This window comes from Galeopterus variegatus, unplaced genomic scaffold, assembly GCF_000696425.1.
Source record: "Galeopterus variegatus unplaced genomic scaffold, G_variegatus-3.0.2 Scaffold138, whole genome shotgun sequence".
Lineage (NCBI taxonomy): Eukaryota > Metazoa > Chordata > Mammalia > Dermoptera > Cynocephalidae > Galeopterus > Galeopterus variegatus.
Window position 1 is genome coordinate 141,003 of NW_007726249.1, and position 24,495 is coordinate 165,497.

A 24,495-nucleotide genomic window follows, 5' to 3' on the forward strand; every position below is an offset into this window, starting at 1 on the left:
GCAAGGCGCGGGGGCAACACCGAGGGTTGCGATCCCGTTGCCGGTCCCGGTCCGGTACGGGGGCGACACTGAGGGTTGCGATCCGTTGCCGGACACAGAAAAAGACAAAAAAAAAAAAAGAAATCCTGAGCTCCTAGCCCCTGGGATACCCTGATCGCATCTTGCCTTTTAGTAGCTAAGTTAGCGAAGTGTCTTCCACCCCAGCTCTAAGCTCCCATGGAACAGGGACTGTGGTATCCAGTTCTGTCCAACCCCTAAGGTTATGCATGGTGCTGGACTCACAGGAGGTACCCCAGAAAAGCTTCTTGAACAAGTGGATGAAGGAAGGAAGAACAGAATCTCACTTTTCTTGTGGGTCAGGATGATACAGTTCACCAGTCCTATTATGAGCAGACTCAAGGCGGCCACGCCAACAATCAGTCCTGGAAAGAAAAGAGAAGATCAAACAGCTACAGGAGACAGACTCAAATGCTCCAGGCACCAGGCAGGTAACTCATTGACCCAAAGTGGCTTGGGTTGTTGTAGGCAAGGGCAAGCCCGTCCAGAGGCTCTCAAATTCAATTACAAACCAAATAAGCCTGTGAGCCACATTCAGCAAGAGGGCTACCAGTTTGTGACCTCTGGCCTGAAGCAGTCCTAACCCCAGAAGGGAAGCCCGTGAGGTGACCGTCCTGCGGTCCTCTCAGCCTAATGGGTTCATCAGAAACAGCAACCAGGAGACCACCTCCACTTTCAGGTGAAACGCTGACCCATCTCTCCCCACCCAGGGATTCTTAGTGAGTGACAGCATCAGGTCTTGGGAGGAGACCGGTCTCACTGCCACCTGTAACCCAGGACAGAGCACAGGGTCCTACCCACAGTGGGCTCTCAGTAAAACAATGTGAATGAAAGAAACCATGCATAAACGAGTGAATGAATGAGCCCTCTTGTGACTCACCGATTGGAAGAGAGATGCTGCCCGTGCTGAGCTCTTTAGCCGGATGGGTTGGGAACATTGGGAATGGGAGGGAGGTGTCTGGAGCTATGCTGGGTCCCGGAGTTGGCTCCAGGGGTTGGGATCTTGTGGACACAGGCTGGGGTATGCCAGCTGGCCTCAGGGTCACTCTCAGGGTAGGGGAAACAGAGGTGCAGACGGCATCCATACTTGCATTGCCAGGGATGGCCACCAAGCTACAGCTGGGGGAGGAGGAGGCTTGGTCAGGAGGCAACAGAGGACAGAGTAGCTGGGGATGGCTGGGCTCATTCATGGGAGCCAGGCAGCCAGCAAGGGTCCTAGCAGCTGGGTCAGGAGTGAATATGTGTGCCACACCCTCTCCCAAGACCACCCCTTCCTGCTGTACCCCACCTCTCCCCCTGCATCCTTCCCAGTGTTGATTTCCAGGGCAAGGCTCTTCCTCATTGTGACGTCTGTCCCAGGACCCATCCACCCCCCAAGATAAACCAGTCTAGGTAGCAGTGACTGAAGAGCTGCTCTGTGTCTTTTAGACCCCAAAGTCACCCAGGGAAAGTCCCTCCCTGCTCCTGCAAAACCAAAGAATTCAGCCACTCACATCCGGTGGGGTCTGCAAGCATCTGTGGATGAAGTTGTGTCGGAGAATGTCCCCGGGGTACAGGGGGCGCACACCACATTTGACATTGCAGTTGCTTTAAGGAAAAAATTGGAACCTGTCAACAACTCAAAGGCTCTGTGGGACAGATGGGCCTTGGCCCTAGGGCGTGTCTGAGGGGCCCAAGGACCTCTGTCTGCACCTCTACCTCTTACACACAAGTGTGCACACAGGGTTGGTCTCCAGGGTTATATGGGTTCATCTTCCTGCAGCATCACCAGATTTTCCAGTACCTTAGGGCTTAGTCTGATCCATTTCTGGATCCCCAGGGCCTGGCACACAGCAGGTGCCTAATCAGGAGTGCTGGAGGAAAGAATGAACGGTGGACAGTGGACGGATGGATGGTAGCAAGCACCTGGCCATCACTGATGGTCCCAAGCTGGGCTGAAGATTGATTCCCATGGCATTGCAGGGATATCCATAAAGGAGAGGTCCAAGGGGCTCCCCAAGGATGGCTGACCCCAGCCCCATACCTGGTTTGGCCACGCCGAAGCCAGGGCGGCACTTGCTCAGTGGCATGCACAGCCGGCACCTCTCCTGCTGCCCCAGCGCGCAGTACCAGCCCGGCCTGCAGGCGCACATGCGGTTCTGTTTCGGAGTGCAGGCTTGAGTCTCCACCTGGTCTAGGGAGCGAGAGAGCAGCCCAAGGTCATCCCTGCCTCTGCCGTGCCCACTCTGCCCTTCCAGTCCCGCCCCCACAGAGAGCTCTGATCTCCAGGAGGCTGGTGGTCCCCCTCCTTTACATAGGGCAAAAAAAAACCACTGGCCACAAAGTCCCGATGCTGCCGTCTTGTCCAGCAGCATCATGGCGTGAGCAAGCACACCTGCTCTCCAAGGCACCACTTCCTCAACTCTAAAATGGGTACAGTTCTCCCATCGCCACACCTGCCCCTCCCCTCTGGGGCTATGAAGAGGATTTGGGGAGACAGAGGAGGAAAATGCCATTCATAAGCAGTAAAGAGCTGTACCGCAGCCACCTCACGTCCTGGGGCATGAAAACAACTGGTCTGGGCAATCCCAGCCAGCTTGCAGCCAAAGGGGCTGGAGGCGTGGTGGCCAGGGGAGGATGCCAGGCCCACCCCTCTCCTAGGCCACTCACCAGAGGTGCAGCGGGAGCCACAGCTCAAGCACTCGGGGAGCCAGTTCCAGAGCTGGGTGTATGTGCTGTCCTCGCAGGGGGCACATACAGTGTCTGAGGTCTTGGTGCAGAACTCTTTTGCATGGTAGCCTGAGAAGGCAAGGGCCACAGGTCTCAGCAGGGTGTGGCTTCTGCCAGGACCCTGGGCTTATCCACCATTCCCCGGAGCCCCAGAGTTCTGAAGCCGAGCCGGGAAGGCTCTCCAGTGGAGTCCAGCTCCTCCACGGACTCATCTCACATCTGGCATGTACCAGTTATCGCTCCATTTCTGAACCCCTCTGCTCTTTCCAGATGCCTGAAATCTCACCATTGGAGACCTATTGTCAGTCAATCACACTTTAGTAAGTACTGGTTTGCCAGCTCCTTTCTTCTTGACAGTTGGCTAAAATGGAGATGTGGGGGTACGAACTACAGGGAAAGAAGGCAGTGAGAATGTATGTAGTACTTGGAATCCTATCAAGGACAAGGGCATGGGATTCCTGAAGGCCTGGAGAGAGGACATACCTGGGGATGGAAGAACACCGGGGAAAACCTTTAAGGAATTCACTTTTCTGATCCCCTTACCCATTTCTGTCCTACCATGTTCACTGCTATGCTAATCTAGTAACTTCTCAATGAGACCCTACCAGTTAATAGAAAGAAGAGTCGCTTTTCCTAGGGTCTCTTAAAATGGCTATGAGAGTTGACAGGTACACATGTGCCTACCCACATCTCAAGCTAATGGCTCAAAGCCCTCCAATGACTTCCAGACGCTTCCAGAATAAAATCTACATTCCTCGCCCTGGCCCCTGCTTCTCTCCTCATCCCTATCTCCAGCCGTACCCCCCTTCACTCACTCGGGGCCACACATGCTGCCCTGCTATTATATTATTGCTCAAGCTCAGCAGACAGGCTCCCACCTCAGGGCCTTTGCACTTGCCAGTGCCTCCACCGGGCATGCTGTTCCCTGTTCATATGCATGCATATATGCTCCTGCACCTCCTGCAGGGCTCTGCCCAAATGTCACCTCCTCAGAGAGACCTTCCCAAACTGCCCCGTATCAACAGTACACCCTGCTTGGCCCATCTCCCTCTGCCTTGCTTTGTCTTGTTTTTTTCGCAGCACTCACTGATGGATAGGACCACACTTCTGTTCATTTACTTGTCTGTGTCCTCCATGAGAGTGCAGACTCCACAAGGGCACGGATTCTGTCTGCTCTGCTCTCTGCTGTGTTCCCAGCACCCAAAACACATAGTAGATGCTTTATAAATATTACATGAGTGAATATATAAACAAATAAATGGATGGATGGCACCGGGAGATGGGCTACATGGCTCTCCCAACTGGGGCTAGGCCTCCGGTCCCCCCTTGGTGAAATGGGTAAGCATTCATTGATTCCGTCAAACACTATGTGCCAGGCATTGTGCCATGTGCTGGAGATACAGGAGAGAAGAAGCCACAGTCCCTGCCCCTTGGTGAAATGGGTAAGCATTCATTGATTCCGTCAAACACGCACTGAGCACCTACTATGTGCCAGGCATTGTGCCATGTGCTGGAGATACAGGAGAGAAGAAGCCACAGTCCCTGGCTGGAGGAGCACACAGTGGGGACAGCATAAGAGGAACCAAGCTGTAGATGCGCGGCATAAAAAGAGCTGCCATGGGGGCCACCAGGGGCCGGTGGGAGCTCAAAGGAGGCACGTGATCTGGCAGTGTGGGGCAGGTTTCCTGGAGGAGGGGACATCTAAGCTGAGGTATAAAGGATAAGCAGTAGCTCACCACGGGAAGGGGGTTGGGAAGTGGGCCAGGCAGAGGGAACAGCACAGGCCAGAAGCAAAAGGGACACGGGCTGATTCACGGAGCTAGAAGGAGTTCAGTAAGAATCAAGGGCCATGACCCTGCCCCCTCCCCCTGAGTGCCTGCACACACACTCCCTCCAGGGCACCAGTCCCCAGGGACCCAGCGGCTGTCCCTCACCAGGCAGACACTTGCTGCAGCACATCTGGGCCCTGCTGTCGTAGTATTCTTCCGGCTGGCACTTGCTCCCGGACTCCGGGGCATAGGGTGTAAATGCAACCTGGAGGGGGGAAGGGAAGACAGCCATAAGCTTGGCCACCCTGGGTTCCACCACACCCGATGCCAGGTCCCTGTCCTGCAAATGTTTGGCCTTCTCTCTGCTAAGGCTCTATTGACGTGGAGGTTTCTCCCTAGGGGAGGGGGAGGTCGGGAAAGGGACAGTCGTTGCCTTCTTTTGCCTCCTCTGCCTCCCCAGCTCAGTGTAGCACACTTGTGTCTGCAGGCGGAGGCACTGAGCCAGCTGGCCAGAGAGTGGGGCTGGCTTCAGGCCTTCCCCACTGCTGGGTGGCTCCTATTACTCAGGCCACATGTTGGGCCCTGAAGCTGCCCAGAAGACAGTGGACTTGGTCACAGAGAACCAAGGTCCTCAGCACAAAGCTGCCCTCTGCCTAGGATGCCTCCCCTTCCCTCCTGCACTTGGGAAACACCTTCTCCTTCAAGCTGAGTGCTGCCTCCCCCAGGAAGCCCTCCCTGACTCCCCGAGGCTGATTTAGGCTCCTTGTCCTCCTCTGGGCTCTCTCTAAATGCTGGATATGGCCCCTTCTCACAATCGTCTCATCGTTCTGAAATGGTCTCCTTGCTGGTGGGTGCGTACGCGTGTGCACGTGTGCATGCACACTCACGTACACACACACTGCCATGCAGAGGGCAGAGATGGTGGCCTCGTCATCTCTAGACCCTCCATCTATGACAGGGGACCCATCACAGAGCTGGGGCTCAGTAAATGGACAATGGCTAATAACGATGACCATGGTTAATCTGTCTGGAGCACCCCAGGGTGCCAGGTGCTGTTCTAAATGCTTCAGCTGCAGAGTCAGTGGAGGCTGTTGGATCCTACTCAGACCCCTTATCAGGAGGGCACCCATCCCTCACTGATAACAGTTCCATAGCTAGAAGGCCGTTCCCTGGCCTCGAGGTGGGACAGACTCTGGAACAATTCATGGTCCATACCCTATGGTCCCCACCCCCACCATAGGGTCTGAAGCTAGCTCCAGCTGCAACCATGTCCCTGCTTGGCCCCTTCCCTGCCCTGCCCTACTGCCCTTACCCGCTTCTCCTGACACCCTCCCCAGTAAATCACGTTCACAAGAATCCCTGCCTCAGGCTCTGCTTCACCCCCACCATAGGGTCTGAAGCTAGCTCCAGCTGCAACCATGTCCCTGCTTGGCCCCTTCCCTGCCCTGCCCTACTGCCCTTACCAGCTTCTCCTGACACCCTCCCCAGTAAATCACGTTCACAAGAATCCCTGCCTCAGGCTCTGCTTCTAGAAGACTAGACTTCAGACAGGTGTGCTATCTCAGCAAGACCTCCCAACAACCCAACGAAGAAGGTCTCCTTACTGTGGCCATTTCATGGAATGGAAGATGGAATACTGAAGCATAAAGAGGGCAGGTCACCTGCCCAAGGTCCCAGAGCCAGTAAGCAACAGAGGATTCGAACCCTGGTCCCATCTGACTCCACAGCTCATGATCTCAACCCCTGCGCTACATGCCTCCAAGAAGAGGTGAACAAGGCAAGAAAAGAGAGAGGGGAGAAAAGAGAAAATAAACAGCCCATACAAGGTGCAGAACCCAACAGACTGACAAACACAGAGTTCTCCTCTCTTGGGTCTCTAAGGGACCCTCAGGGAGTACAGAGCACCAGCAACAGTCACCACTGTGCCTGTCCCAGGGCACTGGCCACATGCCCCTGAGTCCTGCCCTTCCTCCCAAAGGACTTGGGTCAGCTGTCTGGGCCTTCTGGGACAAGCACCTCTGCAAGGCTGTGGGCACACTGGGAGTTGATATACTCAAGTATAGGCAAACATGGGCATACACATGTCTGTACAAGCAAAGAACAGGGTGTACACACACACCTGGAGTCACTCAGGTGGCCCCTACATACGTGTCACCTTGAAATGACCAGGGGGCACTTCTAGGAGGGCAGAGTTAGGGGCTGGCTCATGCCCCATTGTACTGCCAGCTGCAATCACATGGGTGGGGTGAGCTCCAGAGACCTTTACTGAACAAGTGATGAGGTCTCTCCACAGGTAAGAGAGTCAGAGAGACCTGGTTTTAAATCCTCATGCCACCACTTACCAGCTGTGTGGCCTTAGGTAAGTACATTAACCTTTCTGGACTTCAGTATACCTAACACACAGGAGCAAGGGAGATATTCAAAATATTCAACAACCAGCATAACATGGGCACTGACCAGTCCCCCTGGACATCAGCTGTAAATAAGATAATCAGAACAGACGCCAGACATGATACCAGGTTCTGCTGGGCCAATGCAGACCTGGCCAGATTTCCATCATCTGAGCTGGGAGGTGGGCTCACTTTGCCTCCCCCGGCCACTCCACAGCCCTGCCTGAGAATTGTGACTACCTGGGGTCTGGTATGGCTGGGCCCTAGGCTGGCCCCTGCAGAAGTGACAAGGGGCCTGGAAACCCAGCTGTCTTTCCCCTCAGCCTGATAGGAAGCACCAACCCACCCTGGCTGCACACAGCTCACAGCTTGGTGCCGACAGCTGGAAGCCATCAGGGGACAACCCACAGGGCCTGCTGTAGAGCAATCTGTGGCTCTTCTTGTGCGCAGGCCTTTGCCGGGACATCCTGGAACAGCCTCATGCTTCCTCTGAAAAAATTCATTTGGCCCTGAAGAGCCCTTCTCAGACAGCAGCCTCCCCCGCAAGGCTCCCTGCCCACATTCCACCCTGAATGAATCACTCAGACCCAGAATCCCAACCTTGCTCCCTCCTGGCTGCTGGCAGATAGGGCTGCCAGTGGTCTACTCACCTGGACACCCCCAGATGCGAAGCTCTCGAAGGCTGTGGGCTGGGGGTTACTCTACTGCCCAGAGCCTGGCATACAGTGGGTGCTCAGCAGTTGCTAATCTAAGCTGTGGGCTTTGTTACGATGTCATCTCCTGGAGGGGTCTGACCCCAGCACCAGAGCAATAAAGCCCAAACGTGGATGTACCCACCAGCCCAGCCTGCCTCTGAGGCCCACCCCCACCCCAAGCCCAGCGCCAAGCCCCAGGACAGCCAGCTCTGGGGAGGTTGGGAGAGACGCAGGTGGTTGGGCGAGGGAAGTGGGAACCATTCTGTGTAACAGTCTAAAAAAAGTGATGGGCCATAATAATCATATACATTGTATATTGACAAAATAAAAATTTAAAAAAAAAACGAGGGAAGTGGGAACCATTCTGTGTAACAGTCTAAAAAAAGTGATGGGCCATAATAATCATATACATTGTATAGTGACAAAATAAAAATTTAAAAAAAAAAAAAAAAAAAGTGACTTCAATTCCCTTCTGGACACACGTGCACACACACACCCACGCACATATCCACACACACGTGCACATACACCCACACACATGCTCACATGCACAGGAATGCACACGTGCATGCACACACACGTGCCCACATGCACACGTGCAGGCACATCTAATCCCAGCAATTTTTTCCTCTTAGTTTGGTGCTTGAGTTTGGTGCTTGAGCAGGCTTGCAGGCACCCTGGAAGGGGAAGCAAGGGCCCAGGACCCCTTATCAGGGCTTCTCACAGTGTGGGGGAGGCTCCCTGCCTGTGTCCAAAGCATCTGAGGGGGCTGTTACTAATGCCGACTCCCACTCCCCAAACAGGGGTGGAATCTCAGGGGGTAGGCCCAGGAAGCTGTACTGTTAAAAACAGAGAGAAAAGAAAATGGACATCTCCCAGTGATTCTGATGCTCCGTTGCTGAACAGGATCTGATTATCTGGCCCGGTGGATGGAGCACGGTGACCCAGGCAGGGGTGGGGAAAGGATGCATGGAGGAAGGAGATGGTGATTACAGGGCTGGGGAGCCCCCAAACCACAGAAACTGTACCTTCTGCAGCTCCCTCTGCACAGGACATTCAACTGAATGTTAATGTGGCAGAGGGCCTGACTGTCCCCCCTCGAATCCTCCAAATTGATCTTCCCTGCAGGCTGCTGCTGTGTGGCTTCCCCAAGGGAAGGGGCGGCGCCTGCCTCCACGGACTGAGCACCCCCAGACGCAGCTGCCTCTTCCCTCAGACAGCAGCCCCCGCCCCACAGAGAGGCCCCCACAGGTCTCCTGGGAATCCCACACCCCTCGGGCTTCATCCCCACAGGTCCCCTGAGGGGTAACAAGGGGAGACCCTCACTCATCCTGGGCCTGAGAACTACAGGGACAGGGTGGCTCCAGGTGGCAGAGAGAAATCCTGCCCTGGTGGGGGTTGGGGGGGGATTTCCTGTCAGGGCCCAAAGATCCTGACTGGGAAGGGCCCTCCCTGCCGTGACCAAGTTAGGCTCTCTCACTGCCCATGGACACGGGCTCCGGGCTGCCAAAGGCAGGTGGCTGGACCCCAGGCCCCCTGGCCCCTGGCCAGCTGAGCAGCAGCCTTCCGCCTCCTCCCCTCCGGGCTCTTTTCTTGTCTGGAGCTTCTTGCTATGAGCAAACCTCCCCACACTTCCTCCTGCTGCTCTGGGCGACTCTAGCCAGCGGCTGGGGGAGGGGTCAGCCCTCCCTGGGGCAATCTCCAGGCCTGCTTATCCCCTTGGACAGAAAAAATTTACAAAGCACAGCCCTGTCATAGCTAAACAATGAGGAACAGAAAGCCCCTTGGCAGAGCAGGACAAAAGGTCACTCTCCCCACGGTAGTGCTCCGGGAGCAGGGGCTGGGCCCAAACCACAGCCCTGGGAGTGGGGCCTCGGTTACCACAGGGACCACGCAGGCCGGGGTCCCCGGAGGTCCCCAAAACGTGGCGAGCAGCCTGTGGGAAACACAGGGCATGGAAGCCTCCAGATCCTTTGTTTTGAGTTGGGGAGGCTCAGATTCACACACCACCCACTGCACCGGGGATCTCTGACATTTTAAAATGAGGAAATAAATTGGATAGTACATGATTCAGTCAGCATGTTTGGCAGACCGACCTTTCAAAACATGGGGCCCCAGATGAAAATTTAGAAATCACTGATGAGAGTTAACTGCCCACTTAACAGGCAATGAATCTGCGACTCTACGGTGAGGGGACTGGAGTAGGTAGACAGAAGACAGATGGGTGGATAGTAGGTGATAGGCAGGTAGGCAGATAGACAGACGATGAGAGGCAGACAGACAGACAGACAGATGTAGGTGATGACAGATGACAGGAAGCAAGGAAGAGAACTGCACCCGACCCTAACATCCAGTTGGTGAAGCAAGTCTGATTGTGCCCATTTCACAGATTAGAAAGCAGAGATGGAAAGAGGCAAAGCCACCCCCTGGTCTCCCAGAGACTGCGAGCCATTCCAGGGCTGGGTCGGGGCAAGGGGACGGAGGACTGTGCACAAGGAGGCCGAGGGGCCCAGCGCGGGCCTCAGCGCTGCCTCGCGCCCGTCCTCAACGCTGGGCTCCCAGCTGCTCAGACAGGAGGCACCTGCAGTCAGGAGCAGACAACAGCACCGAGCACCTCCTGCATCCCAGGGGCCAGCGCACGTGCTACATCCACATCTGCCGCCGTCTACTCACCGACACAGATGCTCAGAGGGCTGAGGCGACGTGCCGGAGGCTACACCAGAAGAGCCACAACCTCGTCCCCCTAGTCCATCTCTCTTCTCTTGGGGCCTAAGCTTCCCCACACCTCGATACAGACACAGGACTCCAAGGGTCCTGGAGCTGAAGGGCCCGACCTCAGCAGCCGGTCCCACCATGCAGGCTCCGTCCCACCTGGGGGCTGTTTCTACCGCCCAGGAGTGACATCCCCACCCTGTCACTCCTCCAGGAATCTCAGCTTTGGCCCTCTGGGGAGGAAGGAAAACAACTGGATATTCGTCAAGCACCTACCATGTGCCAGGCCAGGTGGCAGGCACTTTACAGAATCCCACTCCCACCCAGAAGGCAGATGCGCGTGTGCCCATTTCACAGCTCAGGTAGATCAAGTCACTTGTCCAAGGTCATCCAGGAGGAAGGGAGTGGTGCTGGGAAGTGCCCCCCACCACCCTTGGTCACCCTGGAGAAAACCTTGGGCTCCTGCGCACAACAGCTGCGGGAGCAGCTCCTCCTCAGTCGCTGCCATGCAACCGGCCACCACTCACCACCCGCAGCACTGAGCAGGATTGGGGCGCACTGCCCCGCTTTCTCCCACGCACACATATATATATACACCTGTGCAGGGACCCCCTCAGCCTTAGGCCTCCATCCCCTGACCTCAAAGTCAACTGAACCCCAAAGAGGTCTCCTCACGTCCAGCTCTTCATTTCCTGCCTGGCAGCAAGCTGACACCTGTGTGTCTCCCCCAGCCCAAGAAGGCTGGATTCCAACTTGCCAGGCCATCCCAAAGGTCTTCTCTTCCCTCTGCTGTGGGTGGTAACTCAGTTTCCCTGCTTGTAAAATGCCAATATGGGCCTGGTTGATGCTGTAAGCCAAAGGACCAGCCCCAGGTTCTTAAAAATGGGTGTTAAAATGCTCACGAGACCTCAGAGGTGCTGGTGGGTGTGTGGCCCACCCTCAGGAGATGGAAAAACCAAACAAGCTGGGAAGAGGGGCTGGAGCATGAGGCAGAGCTAGTCCGGTCCTGAGCATCTGGGAAGAGCAAAGTTGAGTGTGGGTGTGAGGTGGGGTCTCCATGCCCCAGCCTCTGTCCCACATCCCCTACCCCTGGGGGAGGGCCAGAGATGTCCACCCTCCCAGGTACCCTGGATATCTGGCATTATCAGAAGGGCACTGACTTAGGTTGAAGGGTCCAGGCACATGTGCTGGTCCTGGGGGATTTGGGAATGTCACTCACTTTCTCTGAGCCTCCACACTGTCACCTGCAAGTAGGAGTCATGCACCGTACCCTGCCTCCTCCTGGGGCTGTCGTGAGGGAAAAAGGCAGGGATTCTTAACTCGGGTTCTTTTCTTCTCCCAGAGTCCTAGGGCACCCACGGGGAAGCTCTGCCTGTTGTGCAAAGGCCCTGGGTCATGGACACGTGTTATGGAATATTAGAACTGAGCTCTTTCTGCCTTGGTTTTGACTGAGAGCTGCTGAGGTAAGAACCAGACCTTGGACAGCGAGTTGCCCGGTTCTAGTGGGGTGCTAGATGGCCCACGTGGGCCTTGCAAAGGAGGGGGCCTCCCCCCCCACCACAAGGGCAAGTGTGAGGAAGCTGCACTGCGACCCTTGGGGCTGTCTGAGGGGTCACCACAGGCTGGCCCAAAGTCAGGAGACTGCGGAAGCCTAAAGTCAGGAGACCGCAGCAGGTCAGCTGCTGTGATGCTGGGGGCAGAGGCCATGATGGGGTGGGGAGATTCTGCAGGCCAGATGTGGGCCTCCCAGAGACTGTCCTCAGGCTGGCTCAAAGGGACTTCACTCAAGAGGAATGCTGGAGGGGTGATATGACCCCAAAATAAAGAGTCTGGGTGGGCAGGTGGGGGGTTCCATCAGTGGCCCGCCAGAGGTCTCTGCAAGAAAGTGAGCCTCAGAGGCCTGCTGAGGGCAAAGCTCTAGCAAGACAAGACCGGCCTGATATAGTTAGGCTTGCCTGGTAAGTGGGGTACCACCCTTTCTGCCCATGGGCCCTCTCTTCCCGTCCCCCTCCCCATTCTTATCCTGGAGGACTCAGAAAGCACAGCTACTGGACAGAGCTGGGGGAGTAAGATTAGTTCCGGGTGGGGACTCTGCTGGAGCCATTAGCCGGTGGGAGGTAGGGCCAGGTGGTCACGCAGGTCTCTGATTCTGGAGTCAGTGTCAGCTCTCAGCTGATTTGCTGCTTGACCTGTTCCCAGACCAAGGCTCTGCGAGTACCCCAAGGTGGGGCCCTCAGTCCCTTCTCCTGTTTATAAATAGATAGTGAGAGAGGCCTGGGGAAGGAGGAAGAAGTGGCCACCACCGAGACAATGTCATCTGAAAGTGTTGAAACTGTGCAGCCTCACTGCACTTCCTGCCACTGTTAGCACAGCGTCCTTTGGGGTCTTTACAGCTTTTTAACTTTCTGGAGAGTCCTTTTAGATGCCAGTACCATTAGATGCAGTCACACTCCCTGGATTCCCCCAAGAGCACCCCTGGGCAGAGATCTGCCAGTTGAGAGCTGGAAGGGGACATGGCAGGAAGAAGGCCACAGGGAGAGGCTTCAGGTTTCAGGGGCGGAGAGTATCCTCAAACCTACCCTTTAAGCAGCGCTAGAAGGACTCATAGAAACTTTCAGACCCAGGAAAAGCACCTACTGTGTGCAGATACAGTGCTGGGCACATCCACATATATTCTTTCATTTTATTCTTGCACTAACACAATGAGGCCCGTATGACCCCGTTTTACAGACACAGAAATGGAGGCTTCGAGAGATTCAGTGTAAATTGCCTGAGGTCATGCAGCCTGCAAGTGGCAGAGCAGGAGCTTGCCACAGCTACATCTGCCTCCATACCCTCTGACAATTTTGTACCTCATGATCTCGTCCTGCTCCCTCATTTGACAGATGAGGCGCCCACAGAGGGGAATGACCCTTCTGAGAACACACGGTGAGAAGGGATGTGCGGTTCAGTGACTGTCCCATGCAAAAGGGTTTCTAGGGTCCCAGAGGCAGACGCTGCAAAAACCCAAGGACCCCCACACTGCCGGAAACCGTCTTCAAGCAATAGAGAAACCACATCACTTGCATGGCAGGTCCCCAGGGCCCTGGGGTGTGGTGGGAGGCAGCAGAGGCATTTGGGTCTCAATCTTGGGCATCTGCAGGAGCCCCGTGGACTGTGGGCAGCAGCCACATCAGGCCACGTTGTCACAGCTGGGGCCAGGCAGCGGAGGCATGTCTGCCATCACGGAGAAGAACAGGATCCGCATCAGGAAGGACTGACCACATCACAGGCGGGCAGCCCTGGGGTGACACGTCCCACCCCCAGCCTGCTGCCTGTGATGTTGCTTTAGAAGTGAGCTGGGGGCAGGCAGGAAACCCGGGCTGGTATCCGGTTCTTAAGGCCAGGCTTTGTGCTAAGTGTCAGGGTATGAAGATACCCAGGCGAGGTCCCTGCCCCCAAGGAACACTCAGTCTAGTGACAGAGAATGCCCCGGCCCCTGCAGGAGGCCTGTCAATATCACCTCCCCTATCTCCCATGACCTGTTCCTCATCGCCCTCACGTGTCTTGCCAGCAACAGTCTCCTCGCTCTTGGTCTGCAGTCTTATATCCCTTTGCAGATGGACCAAAACCGCCTTCCTACATCCGAGACTGGCCCTCCTTCAAAGCTTCCGTCCCCAGGCTGGAGCACAAACTCCTGGAGCACAAGCTCGGTGCCTGGGGGCAGCAAGCCCGACACCTGCCAGCGTCTCCCACCACGTCTTCAGCTCACCTGTCGCTGTCTACAATACAGAACAGCAGCCGGCTCGCGGTGCCTGGGGGCAGCAAGCCCGACACCTGCCAGCATCTCCCACCACGTCTTCAGCTCACCTGTCGCTGTCTACAATACAGAACAGCAGCCGGCTCGTCCACCCCACTCCACGCCACTGTGCCTGCTGCGCAAACATCCTGACTCCCCCAACCCTTGCAGGGCTAACTCCTCGGCTTCTTTCAAGAAGAAAGTAGAGTCCCCTCTACTTACGTCTCAAGGAAACCTCTGAACCCCCCAGATGGAGTCAGAGCTCCCTCCTGGGGGCTCCCATGACAATCCAGGTATATCTCTGTACTGTCCAGACCAGACCAGTTTTTGGTTAATTATTCATTCCCCTTGTGTCTCCCTGTCAAGGGACCATGCCTCCCTCGACACCCTAGCAGGGGCTCTGAGCCAGACACCTGAGTTTTAATACCAGTTCTGCTGCTCACCCACCTCCGTTTTGTCATCAGCAAAATGGGAACAAAAACAGTGCCCACTTGGCAGGGCTGTTATGATTCACTAAGCCAATACGTGTGAAGTGCTCAGCGATGTGCCCAGAGCTCAGTGTCACTCATTGTGTTATTAGTCATTGCTTGACACCCAGCCAGGTCACCCCATAGCAGGTGCCTAATAGATGCTGAGTTGCTCAACAGAAGCAGAAGTTTTAATTTCCAATTAAATTGAAATGAAATGAGTAGGGGCTCGCACGAGAAGTGGGCAGGAAATGGACTTGCAGAGAGAGGGGGAAGCATCTCCAGTGGGGGCAGACTGAGTGGCAGTTTTCAGATGACAGCTCTCATGGTCACCATCACATCTGGCTGGTGGTTTAAGCACAGAGCTCTGGAGCCTGATGGCCTGGGTGGAATCTTGGCTCTGCCTGCAGTGAGCTGCAGGACCTGAGTTCGTAGCTTTATTGTGTCTCATTGCCTCTTCCATAAAATGGGGATAACAAGGGTCCCCCATCCTGGGTGGCTGTGAAGATTGAGGGTGCTCTGTGTACTTAATGTATTCAACCACCACCTGGCACCCAGGAAGTGCCCCTGGATGGCAGCTATAAGCCCTCAGTTCATTGCACTCAAGAGAGTAGCACCTTACAGCTGAGAAACCAAAGCTCAGACAGGAGAAGAGCCAGCCGGGCCCCCAGAAATCCTGCCCCGTCCCGTGCCAGTGGGGGTACCTCACTTCTTATACCTGAGATGAACAGCAAGCCCTGTCCAGTCTCATGCCCATCCCAGCCAGGGTGACCAGCTGGGGTGACTGAGGCCAGCCTAGCCCTGCAACTGACCACAAGAGTTCCAGGAACACATGAGGCTGACACTGACCAGAATAGGGTCAGTTGGCTCAGCCAAGGCAGAGCCAAGGCCAGAAAGGCCTTGTGTTGCAAGATGGGGTGGAAGGGAGAATCCTCCTCTCCCACCATGTGCTTCCTTCCCCATCCTGCACCTTCAGCCCAGTCCAAAGGCCTCCACTCCTCCTCCAGCCCTTTGTCCCCTTCTCCCTGTCCTGCTGTTTCTCCCCCAGCCCAGAGCTCTCACCTGAACTATGGCAAGAGCTTCCTAGTGGGCCTCCCTGCCTCCGGTCTCTCCATCTCGTCTGTCCTTCACACTGAGGCCAGAGTGATCTTCCTAATACATTCTCTGCCCCGGTCACTACCTTGCTCAAAAACTATCAGTGGGCCGGCCCATGGCTCACTCAGGAGAGTGCGGTGCTGATAACACCAAGGCCACGGGTTCGGATCCTATATAGGGATGGCCAGTTCACTCACTTGGGAGAGCGTGGTGCTGACAACACCAAGTCAAGGGTTTAGATCCCTTTACCAGTCATCTTTAAAGAAAGACAAAAACAAAACAAAACTATCAGTGGCTGCCCACTGCCTCACCTCCTGATGGGACGTGAGTGTGGTAGCAGAGAACACGGACTCTGGAATAAGGAGGCCTGGCTTTGAATCCAGACTCCCTCCCTCATTAGCAGGCAGCCTTGAAGGAGTTGTTTTGTTTGTTTGTTTTATTATGTTTTTAAATAAAGGAGGTTAATAAATCTGAGTCTTTTCATGTGTAGAATGGGACTGATAATAGTACATACCTCCTGGCACTGATGCAAGGATTCAATAATGCATATAAAGTGTTTAGTAAATTTCCCCCAAGTTAGAGTTGCTACAATTTTTTAGTATAATTGGTATTACTACTTCCATAAACTAGCCCCAAACTTACAACCACATGTGTTGTCACTGCCCCTCACTGCAGGCTCCAGCTAGGAGGGTCCAGCATTGTCCCCTGCTGTTCCTGCCTCCAGCCCTCCTCCACAACATTCACGTGGTATCCGCTCATCCCAAACCTGCCCACCCTTCAAGGCTCAGTGTTTAGAAAGTTCCTGGTGTGGGCACTGCAAGAGGAAGGTGGGATGGGGAAGAATCAGGAAGGTGGCAAGGAAAGCTGAGCCCAGTGACCAAAGGACCAAGCCAGGACAGGAGGAAAGTGTTGCCATGGGATGGGAGGGGTGATGACTGGGGAGAACACAGGGTCCTGACGTCGGGTGGGAGAGGGACTCGAGGGAGCTGGGAAGACAGGATGGGAAGAAGCAGGATTTGGGGCTTGTCAATTCAGAGGAGCAGGAGATCCAAGTAGGAGCAGCTGGCAACACAGTCACCAGGAACCCGGGGCCTCAGTGAGTTGCAGAGAGAAGCTAGGGCTGTCGGTCAACAGGAGGAAGGACAGGCAGAGGCGTTCAGGATGCTGGCAGGAGTCCCACTGACCAAGGAAAGTGCTGGAACCCTTCCCTGGAGAAGAACCCTTCTCAAATCCAGAGCTGAGCCAGACCTCCGCCTTTTGGGCCAGAGCCACGTGGAGACCCAATTGAAGCCACCAACTCCCTCGCCACCACCCCAGTCTAACACTTTAAGGTCACAGGATTCTAACACCGGGGTCAGGGAGGGCCCTGCTAACCTCATGTCATAGCTGGGGCAGCTGAGGTGCAGAGAGGTGAAGGGAACCGGCCAAGTCCTCCCTGAGGCGGAGCCAGGCCTGGGCATCAGACCCCTGGCTCCCAGCCCCGGGCTCCGTCCACTTCCTCAGCCTCTGGCCTCTCTCCTGAACGGCACTTGAGAAGGCTGCCCGCTGACAGCTGGGAAGACGTCCTGCCCCCAATCCCTTCCCGCTCTGTTCTTACCCTCAGGCCCACTCAACTCCTTGAACGTGTGGCCACATCAGCCGTACCCACTGCAGAGCCAAGCTCACACTGAGACAGACGGCGGGCCACTGTCTGGAGGGCAAAGGGAAACAAACGAAACCCCCTGGGGATTTCTGCCCTGTCTCTGGTCAGAGTGGCTGGGTCAACCCAGGGGCCCAGCTCCAAGAGAGGACAGAGCGGAGGTTTGCCAGGCCTCTCAAGGACCCAGTGTTCCTGAAAGGGATTCATCCTGTGGCCTTCAAAGTCACTCTGCACTGTCAGTTTTCCCAGAATAACATGCCCACTCCTAAATACTGCCAAAAGAGGGGGACAGCTGGCCCTCCTGGGACCTGAGAAGTGGCTTTGCAGCCCCCTTCCCTACATTCAACACTTGGTGTGAACTAGCTGGCTAACAAGTCATCTTATTCTAGTAACAGAATCAGCAATCTAGTGATCAGAAACCTCCACAGGTGACAATTCCAACCCCTCTTCCTCTGCTGAGAAGAAATGGAAGCTCAGAGAGGCAGGGCATTTGTCACGGTCCACAGTAAAGCAGGGCCAGAGACCATATCAGAGCTGGAGTCCTGGGACTGACAGCCAGCTGCCCTCTCACCAGACTCCCCCAGCATGGCTCACATGTTGGGGCAGAAGGAAATTCACTCTTCCAAACCCCAGTCGGTGAACAAGCACTTCCTCCCCTGAGGCTCACAGCCAAGTGCCCCAAACCACAGTGATATCACCACCACCTGTGACATCACAACGTGCCACGGTGGAAAAAGACTGCAGGCCTCAGAGGGGACATAGCCCCAGCCACACAGTGAACAACTCAGCAGAAGGGAACAGATGCCCACAGCACTGAGCTGTGAAGGAGGCAGGACTCAGAACCAGGGCAAAGTGGCATGTGCCTATTACCGGTGACAAAGGGCTTCTTCGAGGAAAACGTCCTTCCCACTCAAGGCTTCCTTGAAACTGTGGGTTCCCAGACAGTGGGTCCTGCAGTGGATGCAACAGTGTGGACTTTCCCACAGTCTGGGGAAAGGGTCTAGCTTCTGAACTTCAAAAGGTGCTAACTAGGTACTAAAGGGCAGAGAGGGAAGACACCCATGAACCCCATTCTGCCCGAGGCTTCTGCATCACGTCTCTCATGCAAGCTGACAGGCAGCCATGAATTCTTGAGACCACTAGGGCCTGAGTCAAGGAGATAATTCCAGCCAAAGCAAGTGGGATTGAGGTCAGCAAGAAGAGAGGCTGGGGAGCAAAGATATTAACAGCAATGAGTGCCAGCTCTCCTTCCTGGGAAAGCTTTGAACCCCATCCCCAAATCTGTGGCCTTTGTCAAGCACACTCAAAGGTGACACTTCCCCAATATTCTGGGAGAGCATTGGGACCAGTGCTATTAGGTTTTATAGACAGGGCTGCTTAAGACCAGAGAGGTCAAGTGACCTGAGCAAGGTCACACAGCAAATTGGTGACAGTGCTCAAAAGGGATCTCTGGCCTCTTAACACCCAGGCCAGTGCTCCTTCTCTGGAGCTATGCTATCTTGGAAGTCACTCAGAAGCAGAGAAGGGGCAGCATGACCTCAGATGAGCCTCCAGAAAACTTCCTCTCCTTGGGGTCACAAGTAAACAGAACCTTCAACATCTCTGAGGTTGGAGATGGAAGAGGTTTTAGAGACCGCCTGGAGTCTACCTGTGCCCATCCTGCAGGTGGGCAAGCTGAGGCCTTCTGCAACGCTTCTGTACTATACTAAATGTAGCCCTCACTCACCCCCACATGGCATACAGCACCCCCCACTCACTGAAAGGGTGATTTCCTGGCCCCACAGCCTTTGCCACAACTCGGAGTCCTAAGGCCAGGCAGTCAGGCAGGTGGCATGAGAGGCCCAGTAAGGGGGCATCGGGGCAGGAAGCAGCCAGGAAAAGGCAGGTAGGAGGGAAGCTTTTTTCAGGGATGTTGGGCAGTAAAGCCAGTCAGGCAGGAACTCTGCGCAACTGGAGGTCTGCCACCCAAGCTTCAGAGACAGAGTCTGACTCCAGTGGGGTCCCTGCCTCGGCCTGAGCACCACCCATGACCCAGAGAATCAGGTCAGGCCTGCAAAGCCACCAGTGGCTCAAATGAGAACACAGAGGCTCCCAGGGATAGAAAGATTTGCCAAGGTGACAAAGCCAGTAAACAGCAGGGAAAGATGGAGCTGGGGTCTGTCTGATTTGGAGGCCTGGGCCCTTCCCTGAAGCCATCAATCTTTTTCCCTGCACCCAACAGAGAGTGTCCAGAACCAGAGGGCACAACATCTCCACTTTGCTCCTGTCTGTCCCATGGCACCCTCTCCCCACCCCACCCGCCTACCTACCTGCTCCCGGGCAAATCACATGCCTCCTAGGGCCTTGAGTCACTGCCAGTATGTGGCCCAATCATGAGCCAGGGTAGCAATGTGGGGTGTGAGCACCTTGGGGAGAGGACCCCTAGCTTCAACAGACCCAATACAGTGGGGAGAGGATCCGCAACCTCTCTGCCACCACTGACTTTTCAAACTCTTCCATCTCCTCATCTATACAACAGGATCATTACAAAGTTTAGATGTTTTTCTTTTCTTTTCTTTTTTTTTTTTTGCAGCTAACCAGTATAGGGATCTGAACATTTGACCTTGGTGCATTCAGATGCTCTAACCAACTGAGCTAACCGGCCAGCCCTCAGATAAATATTTTTTGACATTTGCTCGATATTTTTTGAACATCTCCTACATGCCAGGCATTGTGCTAGGCCACTGGTTGCAATATCTGGGGGCATTTTTGATTGCCACAGCTGGGGGGGGGATGCTCCTGGCATCTAATAAGTAGAGGCCAGGGATGCTGCTAAACATCCTACAACACAAAGGACAGCCCTGCAACAAAGAATCATATGGCCCAAGTGTCAGCAGTGCTGAGACTGAGAAACTCTACTCTAGGCTATAGAACCAGCACTGCCCTCACTGTGCTTACATTCTAATGGGAAGACACAATAGACGTGAAAGAAATGTAACAGGTCAGCAGGGCAGGCCAGGGGAGTGAGAGTACCTGGCAGGAGCTCTTATAGGCAGGATGGTCCAGTTTAGCAGAGGGAAGTGAGGGAATGAGACCAGGGAATATCGGTGGGAGGAACACTCAAAGCAAAGGGAAAAGCAGTGCAAAGGCCCCGAGGCAGTGTGGGCAGCGTGTCTGAGGAACAGAAAACAGCCAGCGTGGCATAAAAGTGAGAACTAAGTTGATGAATTAAATGTAAGACACACACACCATGACTAGCAGCAAAACTCTTCCTCTTCCCCCCACACAACTGTCCTGGCCACTCCTCCAGGAAGCACTGGATGGTAAGGGCCATGAAGTGTCACCCAGCCCTGGGGAGCCCTGGGCCCTGGCTAGGTCCCAGGACAACAGACAGGGCCACTCTCCGACACAGTAGTACCAGGCAGGGGCTGGCTGATTAGCTCAGTTGGTTAGAGCGTGGTGATGATAACACCAAGGTCCAGGGTTCGATCTCTGTACTGGCGAGCCACCAAAAAAAAAAGGAAATAAAGAAAGAAAAAAGAACAAAAAAACCCAAAAAATAAATAAAAAGATAAAAATTCTTTTTAAAAAAGTAATGCCAGGCAGGTTTCCAGCTTTTCAAACCCACAGGGTCCTATGAGGAGGGCAAGGTGGGGAATCCTCTCTACATCAACAGATGAGACAACAGGGTCACTAATCAGCCAGGTGACAAGAGCAGTTGGGGCAAAGCCCAGGTCTGTGAGATCTGTGATCTACTGGCAGTCTGGCTCCTGGAGTGCTGGAGCCGGGTTGTGCTCATCATGGGGTCCCTAGAGCCGGGCACTGGTCTGGGCTTAGAGTGGGTCCATGAACGTCGGGGGAATGACTGAATGAACGGCACTGCATCAGGGTGCCTGGCCACCTGTCACTGCCCACTGAAGGGGTGCCCAACCATTGAGCCACACTCTCAGTCGACACACAGGTTCCCCACTGGGATGTCGGGAAGTAGGCAAAGGGATAGAGATGTGGTGGAATGAGGAAAGAGAGCCCCCAGGGCCAGCAGGTACCCCGGATTACCCAACTCCACACTGATATCCAGCCTGGGAGCCCCAAACCTCTCCCCTGAGGAACAGAAAACAGCCAATGTGGCATAGAAGTGAGAGAACTAAGTTGATGAATTAAATGCCACACACACACACCATGGCTAGCAGAGAAGCTGGCCCAGGCCCCTGGGTGATGAGGAGGCAAAGAACAGCCCCTCAGCCTCAAGACTGCCAGGGGCAGGAAGGCCAGACCCAGCAGGCAGAGATCTCTCCCCCTCCTCCCCAGACATCGGGCGTTGCCCATCCCCATCAGAGGGCACCAAGGGCTAACCTCTCCTGCCAGCTTCACTGGCATTTATTTGTCGAATGAATGAACAACTCAATGAATGCATGATGCATTCCACACCAGCTGGAAAATACTCGTACAGCTTTTTTTTTTTTTTGTCTTTTGTCTTTTTCCGTGTCCGGCAACGGATCGCAACCCTCAGTGTTGCCCCCATACCGGACCGGGGACCGGCAACGGGATTGCAACCCTCGGCGTTGCTCCCGTGCCCCGCTCAGCCAGTGAGCGGGAACCGGTCCATATGTGGGATCCGAACCCTCGGACGGGAGCGCCGCCGCGCTTCCCAAGCGGCGCACTATCCAGTGCGCCACCGGGCCGGCCCTCGTACAGCTTTTAAAATGGGCTAAAGCCCTGATGGCAAAATGAGTCCGCTGTACCTGCAGCCGGCTCAGGTCTCTTTCTGCAGCTCAGTCGAGTTACATTCTACATTACTGAGTACCTACTGTGTATGAGGGACTGCGTGGGGGCAGGAGTGGGGATACGGGCACATGGAGGGTAGAGGGAAAAGAGCTTTGGAACCCAGCAGACTTCCATTCAAATCCCACCCCCTGGCCCCCCAGCTCTGTGATCCTAGGAAACGCCATCACCTCTCTGAACCTCAGTTTCCACATCTTTAAATGGGAAGAGCATCACCCACCTTTTAGGAGTTGCTGTAAGGGAGGTTTCTGTGCAATTCTGTGGCAAAGTATCTAGCATGGTGCCTGACACATAGTAGGTGTTCAAAAAACAGGAGCTATTGTGATGCCAATAATGAGAAGGAGGAGGAACCCACAGTCCTGGCCCTCAAGGAAGCTTCCATCCATTGAGGTGGATAAGGCACAACTAGACTAAAAAGCACAATGTAATCAGTCCTCAAAAGGAACAAAAAGCCCTGAGAGTTCAAAGAGAAGATCAAATCCAACTGCGAGAATAAGGAAAGGCTTTCTTAGAGGGGACGGCATTTGCAATAGACCTTGAAGGACAGGGATAAGGGGTGGACCATAGAGAGGGGACAGCATGGGCAGGGGCTTCTTGCACAATGCATAGTGACCACCTAGTCATCAGTTTCATGGGGGCGTGGGGTGTGTGTGCAGGGAGGTGGGAGGAAGAACCCAGATACCCTACACTGGCCTGGGAGACTTGGGGGAGCTTCTGTCTTAGCCACTGGGAGCCACAGGAGGCTTCCCAGGAAGGCATAAGGGTCTCTCTGCCAAGGAGGATCAGTGGGAGATGGGAAAGGGGCCAGGAGACCAGATAACAGGCTGTGCCAATAGTCCCAGGAAGAGGGAATCTGAGCTGACACAGGAGCTGGTCAGAAGGTGAAGAAAGTGGGAGGAAAACCCCGCAAACAACTCCAGGACTCCAGCCTTGTGTCCTGCAGAGCCCTGTACCTGCTCCTCAACAGGGGCTCACGTGCCCCCGGGGTTCACCCAGGCAGGCCCAGGCTCATTGGCAAGAAGGTCCCCCTCCCAGGCCAGAGTCTGTGGCACGCCCCGCAGTCAGGGGTCCACAGCTGTCCACATTCACACTTGGCCCTCAGAGCTAGGGTCTCCTGACCCAAATTCACCCAGAACCTCCCGTGGGGCAGCCCCCCAGGACCCACTCCTGGCATCCACTGTGAATAAGTCAACTCTAGTCCAATAGCTCTCGTTCTCTGCCCTTGAGAACTGGACTCTTGGGGCTTGGATCAGCAAGGCACCTCACATCACCATGGGAGCCAATGCCACCTCCCACCTTCCTTCCTGGTCAAGACATCTAGACGGTCAGCATACCTGTGTCCATCAGGGTTGGCTTATGAGGAAGGGATAAATGCACACCTCCTCCACAGCCGCAGAGGGGGGAAGGAGAATAATGCCCCCTTTGGAGAAAAAGCTCCCCCCATTCGCTTCCATAAATACAAATTCTCTGAGCCTCAGTTTTCCTTCTCTGTAAAATGGGGCTACTCTATCAAACCAGACATGGAGACAGTCCATAAAAAAGGCAAAGGACACACAATCAATCCCTCTGTAGACTTGAACTGGCTATCACGGTGGGTGGCATTAGTATTGGACAACAGCTCTAAGGGTCTCTGCCCTCTCCTTCTCCCTGGGGCTCCTTGGAGACCACCTCTGCCTTGCTTGATAACCAGCCCAGAGGACCTCCCTCACCACTCCTGTCCCTAGAGCCCACAGAGAACAGAGTCCGAAATGGTCCCTGGATACAAGACGGTCCTGAGGAAGGAGCCTGGGCAAGGGAAGAGGTGACACCTCACAGTCCAATGTACCCTTATTAGGCGCTTACTACACACCTGGTCCTGCTCTTTCAAACACGCAGTCCTAGCATTTCTAAGAAAGAAGAAACCATAGCCCAGAGCAGGAGGAAGTCTTCTGAAGAGGGTGCCCGACGTGGGCAGTGGGGACAGCACCCCAGGACAGTCCCCTCCCTGCCCCGAGGGAGAGAAGGACTGTAGCGGCAGTCGAGGGAGTAGGGACACTGATGGGGATAACGGAGAAGGGGTCCAGGGTCCAGCGGGGATCTGCCCAGGGTCCGCTGGTCGGCCCCAACCCCCCTGGCCTGCGCTCGCGGAGGAACCGGGGTGCGCCCCTGGAACGCAGGCTGCGGGGGCCAGAGTTTCGCCCCCGTCGCACGTGTGCCAGGCCCGGGATCCCCAGCAGATCCCCGGAGACGCGTGGCGCGGGTCTGCTGGGGGTAGGAGTCGACGACTCGGGCTCTCCAGCCCCCCAGCCTTGCCACGGAGTCCCGGGAGAGCGCGGCCCGGGCATCCGGAGGCTGCGCACCCGCGGGAGTGGGCGTGAGGGGCGGCTGCCCCGCGTGGGGCCGCGCGAGTCACCCACCTGGGCGGGCACCGCGTGCCCCGCGGC

At 55.2% G+C, this 24,495-nt stretch overlaps 1 protein-coding gene across 1 annotated transcript in view; it reads right to left on the reverse strand.

The window, feature by feature from the left end:
• The window catches only part of TNFRSF1B (tumor necrosis factor receptor superfamily, member 1B), a gene marked incomplete at its 5' end in the record, with an annotated part of 38,127 nt that extends 13,638 nt beyond the window's left edge, over positions 1-24,489 (reverse strand). The window contains 7 exons of the mRNA XM_008589673.1: positions 345-422; positions 938-1,176; positions 1,551-1,644; positions 2,081-2,230; positions 2,707-2,835; positions 4,701-4,800; positions 24,469-24,489. Of these exons, the coding sequence (XP_008587895.1) occupies positions 345-422; positions 938-1,176; positions 1,551-1,644; positions 2,081-2,230; positions 2,707-2,835; positions 4,701-4,800; positions 24,469-24,489 (811 nt within the window). The remainder of the gene's footprint in view (positions 1-344; positions 423-937; positions 1,177-1,550; positions 1,645-2,080; positions 2,231-2,706; positions 2,836-4,700; positions 4,801-24,468) is intronic.
• Positions 24,490-24,495: the final 6 nt, after the last annotated feature.